General features: G+C 43.5%; 1 protein-coding gene across 2 annotated transcripts in view; it reads right to left on the minus strand.

The window, feature by feature from the left end:
• Positions 1-6753, minus strand: part of TMEM266 (transmembrane protein 266) — a 40222-nt gene extending 33469 nt beyond the window's left edge. The window contains exons 1-2 of one of the 2 annotated variants that reach the window (XM_083183163.1): positions 6735-6753; positions 1209-1303 (exon numbers count right to left, since the gene is read on the minus strand). In XM_083183163.1, the coding sequence (XP_083039289.1) occupies positions 1209-1222 (14 nt within the window). In that variant the 5' untranslated portion in view covers positions 1223-1303; positions 6735-6753. The other variant, XM_083183162.1, reaches the window with a different exon arrangement.
• Between the last annotated feature and the right edge of the window lie 10790 nt (positions 6754-17543).

Genomic DNA, 17543 nt, shown 5'->3' on the forward strand with positions numbered 1-17543 from the left:
CTTTATTATATAAATGGTAACTCCATAGACGTACTCATTGCTGAGTTTAGGGAAAGAGAAAATTGAAAATGTATGCATTATATAATGTTGTTCAATGATAAATTTCATTGTTATACTCCATTTTATGCAATAAAAAATATTTTCTTTAAAAAAAAAACCTGTGCGATCTGCATGCGATTTTGACTATATAGTCAAAATCTCATGCTGATTGTACACAACATAACTTAAAATAAATGGTTTGTTTGGTATACAACGGTCAGTAATCAGCTACACACGGGGGCGATCTTTACTAATATCGATGAGCGACCATATTGCCCGCGATGGGAGTGTGCACCGGCGATATATTGCCGGGTGCACCCTACCGTTTTCTCCCCCGTAGTGATCGCTGGTCACAGGAACATGCTCCTGCGATCAACTGATTTCCACTGCCGGGCTCCCCCGGCAGTTTATTTTTCATCAGCGATATATCGCCGACCAATATATCGCTCGTCGATATATCGCTGCCGTGTGTACACAGCTTAAGGTAATTTTATTTGAAACTAAATGTTAGATAGTGGGGGTTATTCTAGTTCACCCGCACAAGACACAATCACTCTCTAATGGACAAAGCCATATGCACTGCAGGTGGGGCTGATGTAACATGTGCAGAGAGAGTTAGATTTGGGTGTTTTATAGATTCTGTGCATGGTAAATACTGGCTGCTTTATTTTTACTCTGCAATATAGATATCAGTTTGAGGTACAAACCCCACCCAAATCTAACTCTTCCTGCACATGTTACATCAGCCCCACTTGCAGTGCACATGGTTTTGTCCATTAGAGCGAGTTTGTGCCTTTGTGAGTGAACTAGAATAACCCTCAGTGTGTGGTTTAAAACCTAAGGCAGTGGTTCCCAAAATCGATCCTCAAGGAGCCCCAACAGTTCAGGTTTTCTAGGTCACCAGGCAGGTGCCCAGGTGTATTCACTGACACATTTTAAAAGATAAAAAAAAAATAAGCTAATTTCATTAATTGTTATTCTGTGAGGAGACCTGGAAAATGTGCACTGTTGGGGTTATTTGAGGGCAGAGTTTGGGAAGTATTGACCTAAAGTAAAACTGGTTTATCCATTTGTTACATCCGTGGAAGAGCAGCTGTTTTCTGTAATATGTCCGACAACCAAAAAAACACACAAAAAAACAGATTTAGATGAAATAGTGCAATACATACTGCGGATTAGCCATGGCAATATCCAGAAAGACACCAGATACATTGTTCAGATGCTATTTAATCCTGACATTAGAGAAAACATATTTAAATTCCATCTGCAAGATAAAAAGAAAAGTAAGTTACTATAGTATTCTAATTACTTCAACAATAGGCTTGTAACATACTTGCCTATCTGACCCTCTCCTTCAGGGAGAAAATGCTCTGTTCCTGGGCTTCCCTGTTAATGTATGATTTCCATCACCTGTGGTGAAACACATGTAATGGCAATCAAATTACCAGGGAAGCCCAGGAACAGAGCATTTTCTCCCTGAAGGAAAGGGTCAGGTAGAAAAATATTGTTGAGTGTGGAAGTTAAGAAACAAAACTAAATAAATTACGCATTCATCAATATGAAACTGACCCTTTTCAAAACACAACCTGTAAAATGACAGAACCGGATTAGATCGTACATTATCTCTTTCCAAGCTTTGATAAATAACCTCGTTAAAATTTTTAAAAAGGCACCATTTCTCATGTATTTACACACGTGGTGTAGAAAGGGGTGGTGTTGCCTAGGCAACTGAAATGGGCGCTGGCACTGGGGTGTGACGCAAAACAGCTACTAGTTAGGAGGGAAGAGCAATTCCTCAGAAATATAGGGGAAAAAAGCAGCGCTGATTACACCAATGAACAATTATAAAGGTAAATTTAATAAACACAAATTAAAAAACACCTCAAAAGAATTGATAAGGATCCAATCATATATGTACCACCAATAATGTATCCACATAAAGCTCCAATAAACAATTTCTGAGTGAATGGAGTTCCCACAGTGCAGCCACCAATAAAGCAGTCTCTGTGTTGCAGATTGTATATAGTTACCACAGTACTTGTTGCCAAACTTTGAATTCAGGCAACCAATGAATACATTAGGCTAGTGAGAGTCACAGAACAGTGATATTAGTTTCAGAAACAAGGAAAGTTTTCATTAAAACGTGTGAAAAAGTTGCACTCCTTGACATCTTAAAGCAATACTTTACATGGAGGACCTATTTAATTGTACACTAATTTTTTCTCACTTAACCAGGTACAACCATTTCTGTGTTTCACCTTCATGTTACAGAATTAGTTATTGCATTTTGTTGTGCAATAAAATAGAGGAATAAGTACTTCCTCATCTTTGCGGCCACCGATTACGCTACGTAACATATGTACTGTGGTCCACGCCACCATCAATTAACTTTAGTAAAGCCTGAAGCGTGGAGAGTAATGTGAGACCGCAAGGGGACAATGGTGCTGCAAAATCCTTACAAAGCGGTTAAGTATCGGCTAACTTAACTGGCGCAGCGGTGGCCGCAAAGATGAGGAAGTACTGAGGAATATAACTGCTTGATCATTTGTTTCTGAAGAAACATGGGGAGGATTCTTTTTATTATCCTCCATGAAAAAACTCTTTGATCCTAATCCACATCATGTAGTGTGTACCCTGCTTTAGATTTTGTTTCCGTTGATCATAAAACCAACATAAAAAAACTAAAAGCATAATATTTATCTTAAGCTTACCATAGAATGGTGCACATTTCTCACTGTGAAAATACAATAATTAGCCATTATCAGCATTTTTAAATGCATGAAGCTGCTACTACATTGATTTCATAGAAGTAAACCGGACAGTTTTCAAGTATGTTCGCTTTCCACAATTCCCATCTTTATAACGGGAACTGCAATCTTATCAAATGTATCAAGATTCAAAAGTATTTTACTTGTTCATCAAAGCTAACACAATGTTAAAACTTTATTTGAACAACCATTTTGCCCATTTTCTGGGTTATGGGAGCAAATGGTTGATTGCCATTTGCTCCTATACAGTACTAGCTATATTAAGCTGGGTACACACCTAAAGATTTAGGTGTGTCTGATGTGAACAGAAATCTGGCAAACAAATTCTAAAAAATTACCCAAAATAATTATTTGGACAAATCTGTTAAATCAAATGGATTTAACCAATTTATCTAAAGGTTTTCCAGCGTTTGGAAGATTTGCTCCCATATATTACCAGATATTTGTTTCCAGCTCTTCATTCGAACCAGAAATATTGGACAGGCTATGGGGGGCAGCATGGGCAGTAAAAACTGGTAGATTAATTGGCTCTTAATAGAATTAAGGTGTGTGCGTGTACATGTGGTAGGGAATAAAGACTGTAAGCTCCATTGGGGCAGGGACTTATGTGAGTGTTCAAATATTCCCTGTACAGCGTTGCAGAATATGTGTGCGCTATAATATATATATACTCTGTGTAAAGAGCATTCTTATTCTAAATCCTACATACCAAGCCTTATAATCATCTTGTTGGTGTATTTATTGTCTGTGCAAAAAAGTGTAATGCAGTGCTATGGCTAGGTTACGGTCTCAAAGCATAAGTAAGTAAGGCGCCCAAATACTTAGGGGGGGAATTTACTAAGATGTCTATTCTACTTCACATGTGATGTTGCTATGGGCAACCAATCAATCTACTTATTATTTTAGCACCCTCTAGAGCAGTGGTCAGGGAACTCGGTCCTCATTACCCCACACAGTGCATGTTTTGCTGGTAACCCAGCAGGTGCACAGGTGTACTAATTACTCAGACACATATTAAAAGGTCCGCAGGTGGAGTTAATTATTTCACTCCTGTGAGGAGACCTGCAAAACATGCACTGCGTGGGGTAATGAGGACTGAGTTCCCTGACCACTGCTCTAGAACAGTGGTAGCCAACCCTAGCCCTCGAGAGCTACCAACAGTTCACATTTCCCAGACAACCTAGCTGCTGCACAGCTGCACTCATTAATCACTGACACATTTTAAAAGATCCACAGATGGAGCTAATTAGCTCACTTGTGATTCTGTGAGGAGACCTGCAAAACATGCACTGTTGGTAGCTCTCGAGGACTAGGGTTGGCTACCCCAGCTCTAGAAGATAGTAGACAGGATCTGATTGGTTGCCCATAGCAACATCACATTTGAAGTAGAATATACATCTTAGTAAATTCCCCCCTTAGGCTTATTATGAACAATAGAAGATAAATGTGATGCACTTCAATTATCTAATTATTGAATAAGACACTAAAATTGGGTAAACACCAAAAGATTTATCGGTACTTGTTTCCTAGAACGGCCACAACGATTTAGATCGTTGTGGTCGTAAGATAAAAAATCGGATCGATCGCATCGCATGCGATTTGGTCGCATACGATGCGACCGATCCGATCGACCGATTTTTCACCCGATTTTTTTTTTTTTTCACCAGATTTGTTTTAATTGCCCCCCCAAATGTTAATAAGTGTGCTAGACCCCACGATAGACGTGAACCCGAAGCGTGGCGAGCGCAGCGAGCCCGCGAGGGGCGGCGGTGCGCGTCCTCCGACCTTTTCATTCCCCTACTATCCACTAGGGCGTGGAGTGAGAATATAATAGTGTGGCGAGCGCAGCGAGCCACCGAGCCCGAAGCGTGGCGAGCGCAGCGAGCCCCGCGAGGGGACGCGTCTAACTTCACAGGTATACGCGTGCGCTCGCCACGCTTCGGGCTCGGTGGCTCGCTGCGCTCGCCACACTATTATATTCTCACTCCACGCCCTAGTGGATAGTAGGGGAATGAAAAGGTCGGAGGACGCGCACCGCCGCCCCTCGCGGGCTCGCTGCGCTCGCCACGCTTCGGGTTCACGTCTATCGTGGGGTCATGGCGGGCACATAAAAAATGTGAAATGGGTCATATTGGCCCATTTCACCTTTTTTATCATTTTTCCCTATGTGAGATGGACTTAATCAAGTCCATCTCATCTTGTGCCATTATAATGGCACAAGACCGACCGATTTCAATGTTAAAAGATTTTTTAACATTGAAGTCTATGGAAAAATCGGGTCAATCGGTCGGTCGCATCGCGGCCGATTTTAATTGGTCGCGACCGACCGATTGACCCGATTTCTGTCAATCAAAGTGAAAAAATTGTAAAAAATCGGCCACATCGTGAGGATCGTGTCCCTTAATTAAGAGCCACGATCACTCACGATTGTGGCCGTTCTAGGAAACAAGTACCGATTTATCTTTCAAATCTATCTGGTAAGAACAAAAATCTAGTAATGTATGGAAGCATATGAGAATCAACCATTTGCTCCTAAATACTGGGGGGGAACCAATAGTAATAGAGACAAATCGGTTAAAGACGTTTGATTTATCAAACTAATCTGAACATTTTTATTTGTTTTCCAGTGTCTGGGAGCAAACGACCGCTTGTCATTTTCACCAGGTTTCGTTCCCACCAAACAGATTGGACAAAAATCTTTGTGTGTGTACCCAGCTTAATACAATTACGGTACTTATGTAGTATCTGGGCTGCCGATTTCTAAATCGGGTACATCGCATCGCATGCGACCATCGGATGCGATGCGATGACCCGATTTTTCAATAGGAATCAATGTTAAAATGGACTGAGTCCATTTTAACATGGAATTCAATGGGAAAAAGGGGTCCTTTTCATACCCCTACTATCCAAGTGGGCATGGAGTTGGATATAAACCTGTGGCGAGCGTAGCGAGCCACCGAGCCCGAAGCGTGGCGAGCGGACACAGAATACCGTCCGCTCGCCACGCTTCGGGCTCGGTGGCTCGCTACGCTCGCCACAGGTTTATATCCAACTCCATGCCCACTTGGATAGTAGGGGTATGAAAAGGACCCCTTTTTCCCATTGAATTCAATGTTAAAATGGACTCAGTCCATTTTAACATTGATTCCTATGGAAAAATCGGGTCATCGCATCCGATGGTCGCATGCGATGCGATGCCGCATCGCATCTGATTGTATGCCTTAACTTAAGGCATACAATCAAAAAATCGGCAGCCCAGATACTACATAAGTACCACAATTACTGCCGTGCACCAAAACCAACCCTGGTAAAACAGTTTAGAAAGCCCCCATTACTCCAGACCCAGGGACACCTCCACATTTCCAGAAATAATGACCCGCGCAGCAGTATTTTATCCAGGATATTAGATATACTTTTTATACTATTTAACACTTTCTAGACAAATTAACTGGGGCTAATTAGGCAATTAATGTAAATGGGGTGTTTTACAACAATTCATTGACTGAGCCTAAATAAAAACAAAAAAGGGTTAATACAAAGCCATGCAGAAGTCTCGGATGGAATGGGGGTGATGCGTATACCTGTCTACTTCTACAAAGCAGGTTAGCAATTACCTGTGCTTCACCTTTCACATATCCCCTGTCTGCTTATAGGTGATTATTCAAATGCCCTTAATCTCCCAGGCCACAATCTCTCTCCATCTACACAGCACTTGCCCCCTCAGCAGTACAGCGTATTCCACAGCAGGCCACTGCCCCAGCAGCCTAGCTCTACTACAGCCCAGCACAGCATTGCCTTTGGCTTGTCATTCTCCCCACAATAAAACGGAGCCGCTCCTCCTCCACTTTCTCTTCAAATGTCTCCTTGGAAACCACGACTCCGCCACAGAGCATCAGCAAAGTCTACACCATGTGATTGCTTTCCTACCAATGAATAGACACGCAGGGCAACGTGATCAGCGTATACCATGGTGACATGCAACGTGCCGCTTAGTTCAGCTCAGGTCATTGTAGTTTGGATCGTGTGATATGTGCGGGTGCCGCCATCTTGGATGTGGGCTAACGATATGTATAGTTGCGATTATTAGCTGGATATCACGTGTAACAGATGAGATTAATCGTGGTGCAGCACATACTCTACGTGGCGTTAATAACACTGTCGCAAAAGTGGATTATGTAGAAATATTAATAAGTACCTAGGAGACAGTTAAAATTCCCTTTATATTAATATGGACACTGACAGGTGCTAATAGTAATAATACTTAATGGAAACTTTGTCATTATGTTTCAGTATTGACTAAAGTAAAGACAAATGTTTGCGTTTTATTACATACTTGCCTACCTGACCCTCTCTATGTGGGAGAAAATGATTTCCATCCCCTGTGGTGAGATGGTTAACTAGTGATAAGAAATTTGGGTACTTGTTTCCTAGCACGGCACCCATCGCGTACCATACTTAGTGGTGTGCGATGCGATGCTATGCGATATTCATGTTTAATTAACAGGAATGCTTGTACAATGAAATAGCGCATAGCATTGAATGCCAGCAAATGGAGATGCGATTTTAAATTGTACAAGCACCCTGATGGGTGCTTTCAATGTTAAATGCACCCCCATTGGCAACGGCGAACGCCACCCCCACTATCACTGGCAACCCGAAGCGTGGCGAGCGGTGGCGGGACGCATCCTCCGACCTTTTCATACCCCCACTATCCACGTCGGCGTGGAGTTGATTTTAGATAGTGTGGAGAGCGCAAAGCGTGGCGAGCGGACGCGGAATGCGAGCCTGAAGCGTGTAAAGTAATCTGTGTCCGCTCATCACGCTTCAGGCTGCGCCACACTATCTAAAATCAACTCCACGCCGACGTGGATAGTGGGGGTATGAAAAGGTCAGAGGACGCGTACCGCTGCCCCTGGTGGGCTCACTGCGCTCACCATGCTTCGGGTTGGCCTTGATAGTAGGGGTGGCGTTGGCGTTGAAAGCACCCATCAGGTGCTTGTACAATTAAAAATCGCATCACATCGCATTCCACTATATTGCATGCGATGTGATGCAATTGTATAAGATGTACTACAATCAAAATATTGGGCGCCGTGCTACGTACCGAAATTTGTTTCACCACAGGTGATGGCAATCATACATTACCAGGGAAGTCCAGGAACAGAGCATTTTCTATCTCATGGAGAGGGTCAGGTAGGCAAGTATGGTTTTATTTATTTATGTATCCGAAACAGGATGCGGTCATTTGGTCTACAGCATGATGGTCAACAGTCATTAGGTCGACATGGGAAAAGGTCAACATGGTTCTAGGTCGAAAGGTCATTAGTTCGACATTGTCTAGGTTGACAGTAAAACTGTCGACATGGGAATTTTCACTGTTTTTTTGAGCCGACATGTGCTGACAGGCGGTACTTCATGCCCTACCATCCGCTAGGGCGTGGTGGGAGAATAAAATAGTATGCCGAGCACAGCGGGGCACCGTGCCCGATGCATTGCGAGCGATGCAAGGAGATGCGGTGCACTTTAAACTGTGTCCATGTCAACTGTGTTGACAATCAGGTAAAAAACAGTGAAAAACCCCATGTTGACCTTTTGACTGTCGACCTAAACATTGTCGAACTAATGACCTTTCGACCTAGAACCAGGTCGACCTTTTCCCATGTCGACCTAGACCCATGTCGACCTAATGACCACCATGTGTGGAGAGCGCAAAGCGTGGCGAGCGGACGCGGAATGCGAGCCTGAAGCGTGTAAAGTAATCTGTGTCCGCTCATCACGCTTCAGGCTGCGCCACACTATCTAAAATCAACTCCACGCCGACGTGGATAGTGGGGGTATGAAAAGGTCAGAGGACGCGTACCGCTGCCCCTGGTGGGCTCACTGCGCTCACCATGCTTCGGGTTGGCCTTGATAGTAGGGGTGGCGTTGGCGTTGAAAGCACCCATCAGGTGCTTGTACAATTAAAAATCGCATCACATCGCATTCCACTATATTGCATGCGATGTGATGCAATTGTATAAGATGTACTACAATCAAAATATTGGGCGCCGTGCTACGTACCGAAATTTGTTTCACCACAGGTGATGGCAATCATACATTACCAGGGAAGTCCAGGAACAGAGCATTTTCTATCTCATGGAGAGGGTCAGGTAGGCAAGTATGGTTTTATTTATTTATGTATCCGAAACAGGATGCGGTCATTTGGTCTACAGCATGATGGTCAACAGTCATTAGGTCGACATGGGAAAAGGTCAACATGGTTCTAGGTCGAAAGGTCATTAGTTCGACATTGTCTAGGTTGACAGTAAAACTGTCGACATGGGAATTTTCACTGTTTTTTTGAGCCGACATGTGCTGACAGGCGGTACTTCATGCCCTACCATCCGCTAGGGCGTGGTGGGAGAATAAAATAGTATGCCGAGCACAGCGGGGCACCGTGCCCGATGCATTGCGAGCGATGCAAGGAGATGCGGTGCACTTTAAACTGTGTCCATGTCAACTGTGTTGACAATCAGGTAAAAAACAGTGAAAAACACCATGTTGACCTTTTGACTGTCGACCTAAACATTGTCGAACTAATGACCTTTCGACCTAGAACCAGGTCGACCTTTTCCCATGTCGACCTAGACCCATGTCGACCTAATGACCACCATGCTGTAGACCAAATGATCCCATCCCATCAGAAACCTAAGGATAAAAACTATTAATATTTACAGTAGCCTGCTTACTCTTCCAACGTTAATTTTATTTATTTCTAAAATAGGTGTACCTATAATTTAAACTGCAATTTCGGCCCCATCTCGATGCTTGTGGGCCTATTATGCGCATGTGCAGCTCCCCTTTGTGAATGGCATCAGCGACTTGCATAGTTGCCGATCCATTAGCAAGGATCGGGGTGGGGGCAGACAGCTGCGGGGATGGGGATCACCCATGGAAACGCCCAGCGTTTGATGGGCGTTCCCATGGGAGTGTGGGCAGGACGGGTGACTGAAGTCACAGGACGACTGCCCCGTCTTTGTCCCGACACTCGCAAATAAAAGCCACTGACTTTTTTTTTAGTAAAGCCAGGAGAAATCATTTGATGGTCAGCGACCATCAAATGATTTCTCCTGCAGCGAAGGCATGCAAGGTGATGTTTCCTCATTACACATCCCCTCGCAGGGTTGCGGAAGGGGGGGGGTGCATTTGGCGGAGCGGTGTCTCAGACACTCGGTAAGCTGCGATTCTCACAGCTTGCCAAACAAACCAAAATGAGGGCCTATGTAGTGTACCATTGACTGGGTACCATTGACTGGCGATTATCAGTATTTTCATTTGTGATAGGTAATTTAAACTGCAATACTGGTTGAAAAGAATAACAGGAAAAGAGAGAGAGACCCCAGAATGCTTACCGGCCCAACAGACCCTCAGCAACCCATCCCCTCCTTACCCATCCTTCCTACCAACCCTGACTTCCTTTTCCCATGTACCCAGAGAGGAAGTCATATCCCTTCCCACCTCTGCTACCTCTCTCTGGGCCTTATTTTGGTTCACTCTTTCTGACAAAATCCTTCTTAGATGGACAAAACCATGTGCACTGCAGGGGGGCAAATGTAAAATGTGCAGACAGAATTAGATTTGGGTGAGTTATTTTGTTTCTGTGCAGGGTAAATACAGACTGCTTTATTTTTACACTGCAATATAGATCTCACTTTGAAGTAAAACCCCACCCAAATCTAACTCTCTCTGCACAAGTAACATGTGCCCCCTGCAGTGCACATGGTTTTGTCCATCTAAGAAGGATTTTGTCAGAAAGAGTGAACCAAAATAAGGCCCTCTGTCTTTCTGTTCCCATATTACCCATCTGCTATGGCCACATAGGTTATTTTATAGAAATAATTAGTCGCTTATAATTTGGTAGCTTTAGCCACAATAGTTGTTACGATATGCCTTTAAAAAGTATCTAAAATATTTTGCCATATACGTACAGGTATTTTGTAGCCCAATGATATATTCATAGTCTGCTTCAACTGGAGTTGTCTCACAGTAAGAGCAAAAAATAAAATATATGCCAATCTCAATGATTAAATGATTAAACATGTCCAGCCGGAGAGGTTGATGTTGGGAAATGTCATTCTGGGAAGTGCTGAGTCACAGCTATTTGTCTCCTTGAACTTATGTGTCTTATGTACTTTGTAGAGGTATTGGTGGGTAAAACCAAGTATTATTTTATAAAAAAAATTAACACATGACTTTATGTTTGGTAATAACAATACCAGTACTGCCCAAATCAAAGGCGCAAAAGGTCAATTAAAATATATTAAAGATAGCATTGTGTAACTAATTTAACATTTCTCATGTGTGACTTTCCATCTGATTTGCATGTCTGCGCATTTGCATATATGACTGGATAAACCTGGTCTCTCCAATCAGTTCAACCAGAAGGTGAGAGCCGCATTGTAAATCTACTCCAATAGTCTATTTGCTCATTTATCTTGTCTGTTTATGTATATTAGAAAACGGTACTTGTGTAGTTTCATGGCGCCCGATATATCGGATGCAATATCGGCCGATATATCAATGCGATCCGATGCAATTTTTGACCTGTTCATAACCCCACTATCCACTACGCGTGGAGTTGATTTTATATAGTGTGGCGAGCACAGTAATCCGCGTCCCCTCGCCACGCTTCGGGCTCGGTGGCTTGCTGCGCTCGCCACACTATATAAAATAAACTCCGCGCATAGTGGATAGTGGGGTTATGAACAGGTAAAAAAATCGCATCGGATCGCATCGATATATCGAGCACCGTGAAACGACACAAGTACCTAGAAAACAATTGCCCAGGAATGATTTTGTAAATATGGGGTAAGTCAGCTATGGGTGCACCGGAGCCCATTGTTGCAAAGTACCAATTTTGGTCCTGCGGCATAGGATGAGAGAGAGTCTGATATGGTTTTAGGGGAGGGAAAAGGGTGGCATCAGGCTCCATTTTGATAAATGTAGGCATGTCTCTGCCATTTAGAGGGTGGGAGCCTGGGGGCATATTTATTAGATATAGAAGATGAGCACTGTGGGCCTGTATCTCATGAGTGCTTCACTGCTGATCGCCGAATAAGGCAGCCAGCACATATATTAGATGTAACGTTACATGTATGTTTATATGTTCTGACCAGCTCCCCTCTCAAACCTATGTTTTTCTGATGTAAATAGAAGCCTCCTGTCTGCTTCAGTAATCCACTGTTGCATCTGAGCATACTGCCTGACCACGTGGTACACAGCCGAGGTTAGTAAATCTGCTTCGCCAGACACAGAGGGGGGAATTTACTAAGATGTGTATTCTACTTCACATGTGATGTTGCTAAGGGCAACCAATCAGAATCTACTTCTTATATATTTAGCACCTTCTAGAAGATAGTAGACAGGATCTGATTGGTTGCCCATAGCAACATCACATGTGAAGTAGAATACACATCTTAGTAAATTTCCCCCAGACATTGACTTCGATTGGAAATATAGAAAAAGCCACAAATCTTGGCACTTGTAAGCATACATTCAATTAATTTATAAGGCCAGGATTAAGATAATTTTTTTAAGTTCAGAACAGACTTACATTTTGTTTGACATGTAACCAGGTGTAGGGAAATCAACACTTCAAGGTCACAGGCTCAACATTTCAAAATATATTACATAACAAAATATGGTTTAACCGTACTTTCCAACTTTCTACAGCCCCAATAGGGACTCCCCATGTGGTCCTGAAAGGGGGCGTGACCTCAGACAAATGGGGTGTGGCTTAGCGAGAATGTCCTTGGTCACGCAGCCATGCCCCATTTTCACCACTGTGAGGGCATGGCCAGCAGCTCGGAGCCCCAGCCCCTCTGTCTCCCTAAATAGATGCTGTGCGCAGACAGAGTTTCAATTTATAGGAGGGAATCCAAACTTCCCCCATGCTGGACAGTCCCAAAAAAACAAGGACTGTCCTGCAAAAATCGGCAAAGTTGGTTTAATTTTTAATAAATAAAATGTAATGTTCATAATCATCAATATACCAGTACCAGGAGATGATACAGGGGGGACATTTACTAAGATACATTTACTAAAATGTGTATTCGGTACTTATGTATTATCACGGCGCCCGGTTGGATTGGCGAGCGGCGGCGGTACGCGTCCTCCGACCTTTTCATACCCCCACTATCCACGTCGGCATGGAGTTGATATTATATAGTGTGGCGAGCGCAGCGTGCCCCACGAGGGGACGAGGAATATTATTACTCCAGATCTGGTTCTGTTTCCAGTATGTGATGAAGAGATTGACATACGATGGGGCAAAGTGCCTGTAATTTGGAGATAGAACTCACCTTTGTACCAGAAGTAATTGTTTGTAAGTATGAATTCTATCTTCTCCTTGAAAAAGTTAATCTGCTTATTGTGAAGCATGGATTGGGTTGATAGCATGGATCTCACATGGGTACATCCAAGATTATGGTCAATGCAGGTATACAAAGATTTTACATCACTCGTACAGTGTGAGTAGGAATCATCTCATTTGACCTATTCTAGATTTGTAATATGTGTAACGTGAATTTGAGATAGCTCTTCTGTTTCTGTACAATCAATCGATGGAATTAATCAATGTATTGGGATATATTTGCAGTCAATGAGCCGATTCCAGAAATTATGGGTCTGCCAGGTGGGTTCTGGAGATTCTTATGAACCCTCAGTATATGGTAGAAGTTGGGTATCTTGGTATAGGTGACTGTGATGAAGTGATGCTCTTTTCAGTGAGTATGCCTAGTTCTCATCCTTCATCTACTTGTGTGACTAGTTTTGATTTAAATATCTTCATAGGGGCATCCTTGACTGACAGGAAGTTCCTTATTCATGATGACTAATCCCCCACCTCCCTTGTCAGCAGTTTTGTCTTCTTTGAGTTGTGTCAGGGCCCTCTTTTTTTCCTTAGAAAGATTGTATTTAATGTTTGTTTTCTCCAGGAGGGACCTCAGGTCTTCTTCCACCAATTTTTTAAATGTCTCCTTTTTTTATGAGCAGGGTACTTGTGTGTACTGTATGTGGGGTACTTGTGTATTATCATGGCGCCCACTATTACATTTGCGTAGAGGGCTATTCAGGGTAGTGAAATCGCTTTGCATGCCATATTGTATTGCATGCGATTTTCCTATGTAATGTATTCACTGCTCTGTGTCAGTGAATCCATTAAATAGATAGGATGCGATAAAAAAATCGCATTGCATCGCATGCCATTATTGTATGGCATGCAATGCCATGAGATATCGGTTCTGATGGACCCTAGAATAATGCCATTTAATGGTAAAATGACATATAATGTCATTTATTTTGGCCCCCCATCCCCATACACCCCCCCCCCCCCCCACACACTATACACATCATCCCGAAGCGTGTCGAGTGGCGGCGGTACGCGTCCGACCCACCTTTCCATACCCCCACTATCCACGTCGGCGTGGAGTTGATTTTATATAGTATATAGTGTGGTGAGCGCAGCGAGTCACCGAGCCCGAAGCCGCCGCTCGCCACGCTTCGGGTTCACGTCGATACTGGGGGGCTGCATTAATAAATTACATTATATGTCATTTAATGCTATAGTACATTAAATGCCATTATAAGCATCAAAATCGCATCGCATGCCATACCATAAGGGCATGCAATGCGATGCGATTTCACTACGTACCAAATGTGGAGTTGGTTTTAAGATTGGTATATTGATGTTCCTGCTGTAATATAGTTTATTTTTGGGCTTGACATGCAAAGAATTTCTTGATAATAGCTCTGAACATTGAAGCTCTAGGCCAGGCCTAGCCTTCCTGTGGCTGTCCAGCTGTTGTAAAACTACACATCCCAACATTCCCTGCAGAGGTTTGCCAGGCCTGCTCAAGGCTGTCCTCTCATGGCTAATTGAGTTTGCCCCTTGGAGGGAGAGATAAAGTACCAACCAGTCAGACTGTAAATTGATAGGCAGGAGCTGGTTCATTGGTACTATATATCTCTCCAAGCCTTGATATATCCTCCACTTGGTAGCATACTTAAGTAAGAGCAAAATGAGAGATCAAGAAAAATCCTGCTGCAAGATGTATAACTCATGCTGTTTCAGGAAAGACAGCAATGTGGTGTTTTGCAGGTGGATGAGAAGTCCAATAGTTCAGGTATACACAATTATCACAGGGTTGCCGACCCTCACGGAATTACCGGGAGTCTCCCGGAAATCGGGTCCCCCTCCCGGCCCCCCGGAAGGGTGGGCAACCCTCCCAGAATCAGGGGGACCCCCAATGAGCCCCCCGTACGCGGCATTTAAATGCCGCAATCCACGGGTCTCACACTCGTGTCATTTTAGCCCCGCCCCCTCCATGGAGATCAGTGATTTAGACTATTTCCCGCCCCCCGAACGGGTAATGAAAGTCTCCTCTCTGGGCTTCTCCCGTAGAGGAGCATTTGAAAGTCGGCAACCCTGAATTATCATTATTAGTGAATGCATGTAAAATACAGAAATAACTTTGTAATTATCATATGTATAGATTCAACTGCCCAGGCTGCAGTACATCACATCTAATTTTATTATGCACCAGCACAAGTAAGGTAATAAAAACCGGATTACCCAAGACATCTCTAGAACTGAAATAAGTAGTATAAGATTGTTGGTGAAATTATACATTGCAGACTTTGTATATAATCTACAACTGCTCCTAATTAGCCAAGTGACCTTTCCTACAATGCAACATATGAAGTTTTGTTTTCCCAAGAAACCAGATAGAATAGAATTGATAGCACAGAATATTCCACTGAAGAATGTGGCTGTACTGGCAAAGATAAATATTCCAGGAAAGTCAGATAGCTTAGTACAGGATGCTTAGTAGTGAAAGCAGCTATATACAGTATATAACGTATATAAACAGCTCTGACAACAAAAAAGTCCGTAAATGACTAATGCAACATAATTTATGGGCCTATTGATCACAACTTAATTATGGATTTTTATAAACCTTTTTCGGCTCTACCATTTGGCAGTTTTTGTCAGCTGTCTAGGGTGCCAGGATCTGAGCAGGAAAGAGGAGAGGGAAGGGTCACCTAGTCTGCCTATCACAAAACTAAGGATGTGTATGAGGAAGACATCATTGTTGTACTTAAGGTGGTGGTTTTGACATTTCTAAGATGCCACCACCATACATTCACTTGAGGGGCTGGAAAGTGAGTATTTGTGGCAGTGTGTGGTTGGGATGGGGACAGTAGACTGAAGTTTTGCTTAGAGTGCCGAGAAGCCTCCTGCTGGCCCTGGCGGGAAGCTTGTGGCTGCACTGGTTATGTCCTCTTAATACTCTCCTTTGCACAATGCACTGATAAGCTGAGGTACCATGAAAACATTTGAAACTGTCTTTTTTTGGCCACACTTGCATTTCATTTGACAGTATCAGAAATTTTATCCTGCTTTTATTGATTTCATTTAGGGCAGGGGTGGGGAACCTTTTTTGTGCCAAGGACCGTTTGTATGGGGAAAAAATTCTTCGGGGGGCCATATGTAAATATTTCTCATCCAAATTGTCGTGCTGCAGCCGTCCTACGCTCCGGCGGCTTCCGCTGTATATGTCTGACAGTCTCGCGAGAACTACTGACCTCTCTTGAGAATTCCCCTGTACTTGACTCCCGGCAAAGCCGCGAGGTGGGTGGGCGGGCCACTCAGAATGGCTACGGGGGCCGCATACAGTGTAAATGATTGCCGCTTTAAAAAAAAATGGAGATTTCTTATCTCTCACTTTCTGAATCTCTCATCCTATTAAATCTCACCCCATATATTATCTTCTAGAAGGTGCTAAATAAATAAGAAGTAGATTCTGATTGGTTGCCCATAGCAACATCCCATGTGAAAAATAACTTACAATCTATATTCCCTACTATGTATACATGCACACCCAGACATTCTAGGGTTAATTTTTTTCAGAGCCTATTAACTTACCAGTCTATTTTTGCTCCAAGGAGTACTCGGAGGAAATCCACGCAAGCACAAATAGAATATACAAACTCTACACAGTTAGGGGCAAGGTGAGAATGGAACCCATGACCTCATTGCTGTGAGGCAGTAATGCTAATTATTACACCATCTGTACTTTTCTTTACCATTGTAGACAATTTTTAAGGACCGGCCAGGCTCAGGACAGGTATGTACTACCCCCTGCCCCCTTCCCACACACTACACTTCCTCTCTCCTTGCACCTCTCTCCCCTCACACATTACACTACCGACACTATCCAGCAACCCCTTCCCAACACACTCTACGCCAGGGACAGACTGGACCTCTGAATGAGCCCTGGCATTTATGCCCCAGTTACATACTCGAGTGCGCTGCTGATCTTGTCATTCATAAGTGGGGGGCATGGCTGTGTGTTACACCCCCATCTCTCCAGAACACGATTGTCCCACAGAGAGAGCTGCTGGACTTGTGGCGAGTCCAGCAGCTCTCACTGTGCGACAATCGGGTGGTGGTGCTACCAATGCCAGTCTCAAAAAAAAATCGTCCCTGGATGGACAAATCGGCCCTTCTGGCATTTGCCATAAGAGCCAGATGACCAGTCCGGCCCTGCACTACTCTACGCTTACCCTCTCTGTCTAGCTTGTTTCTTCATGCAGGGGAGTGCAGAAGCCTATCCAGCAGTTGGGCACAGAAGCAGGTGAGTATTTATTTCTATTGTTTCTTGAACCACAGGGTATTCAGAGCAGAAAAACCTACAT

This window comes from Crinia signifera, chromosome 4 (genome assembly GCF_055691185.1).
Source record: "Crinia signifera chromosome 4, ASM5569118v1, whole genome shotgun sequence".
Lineage (NCBI taxonomy): Eukaryota > Metazoa > Chordata > Amphibia > Anura > Myobatrachidae > Crinia > Crinia signifera.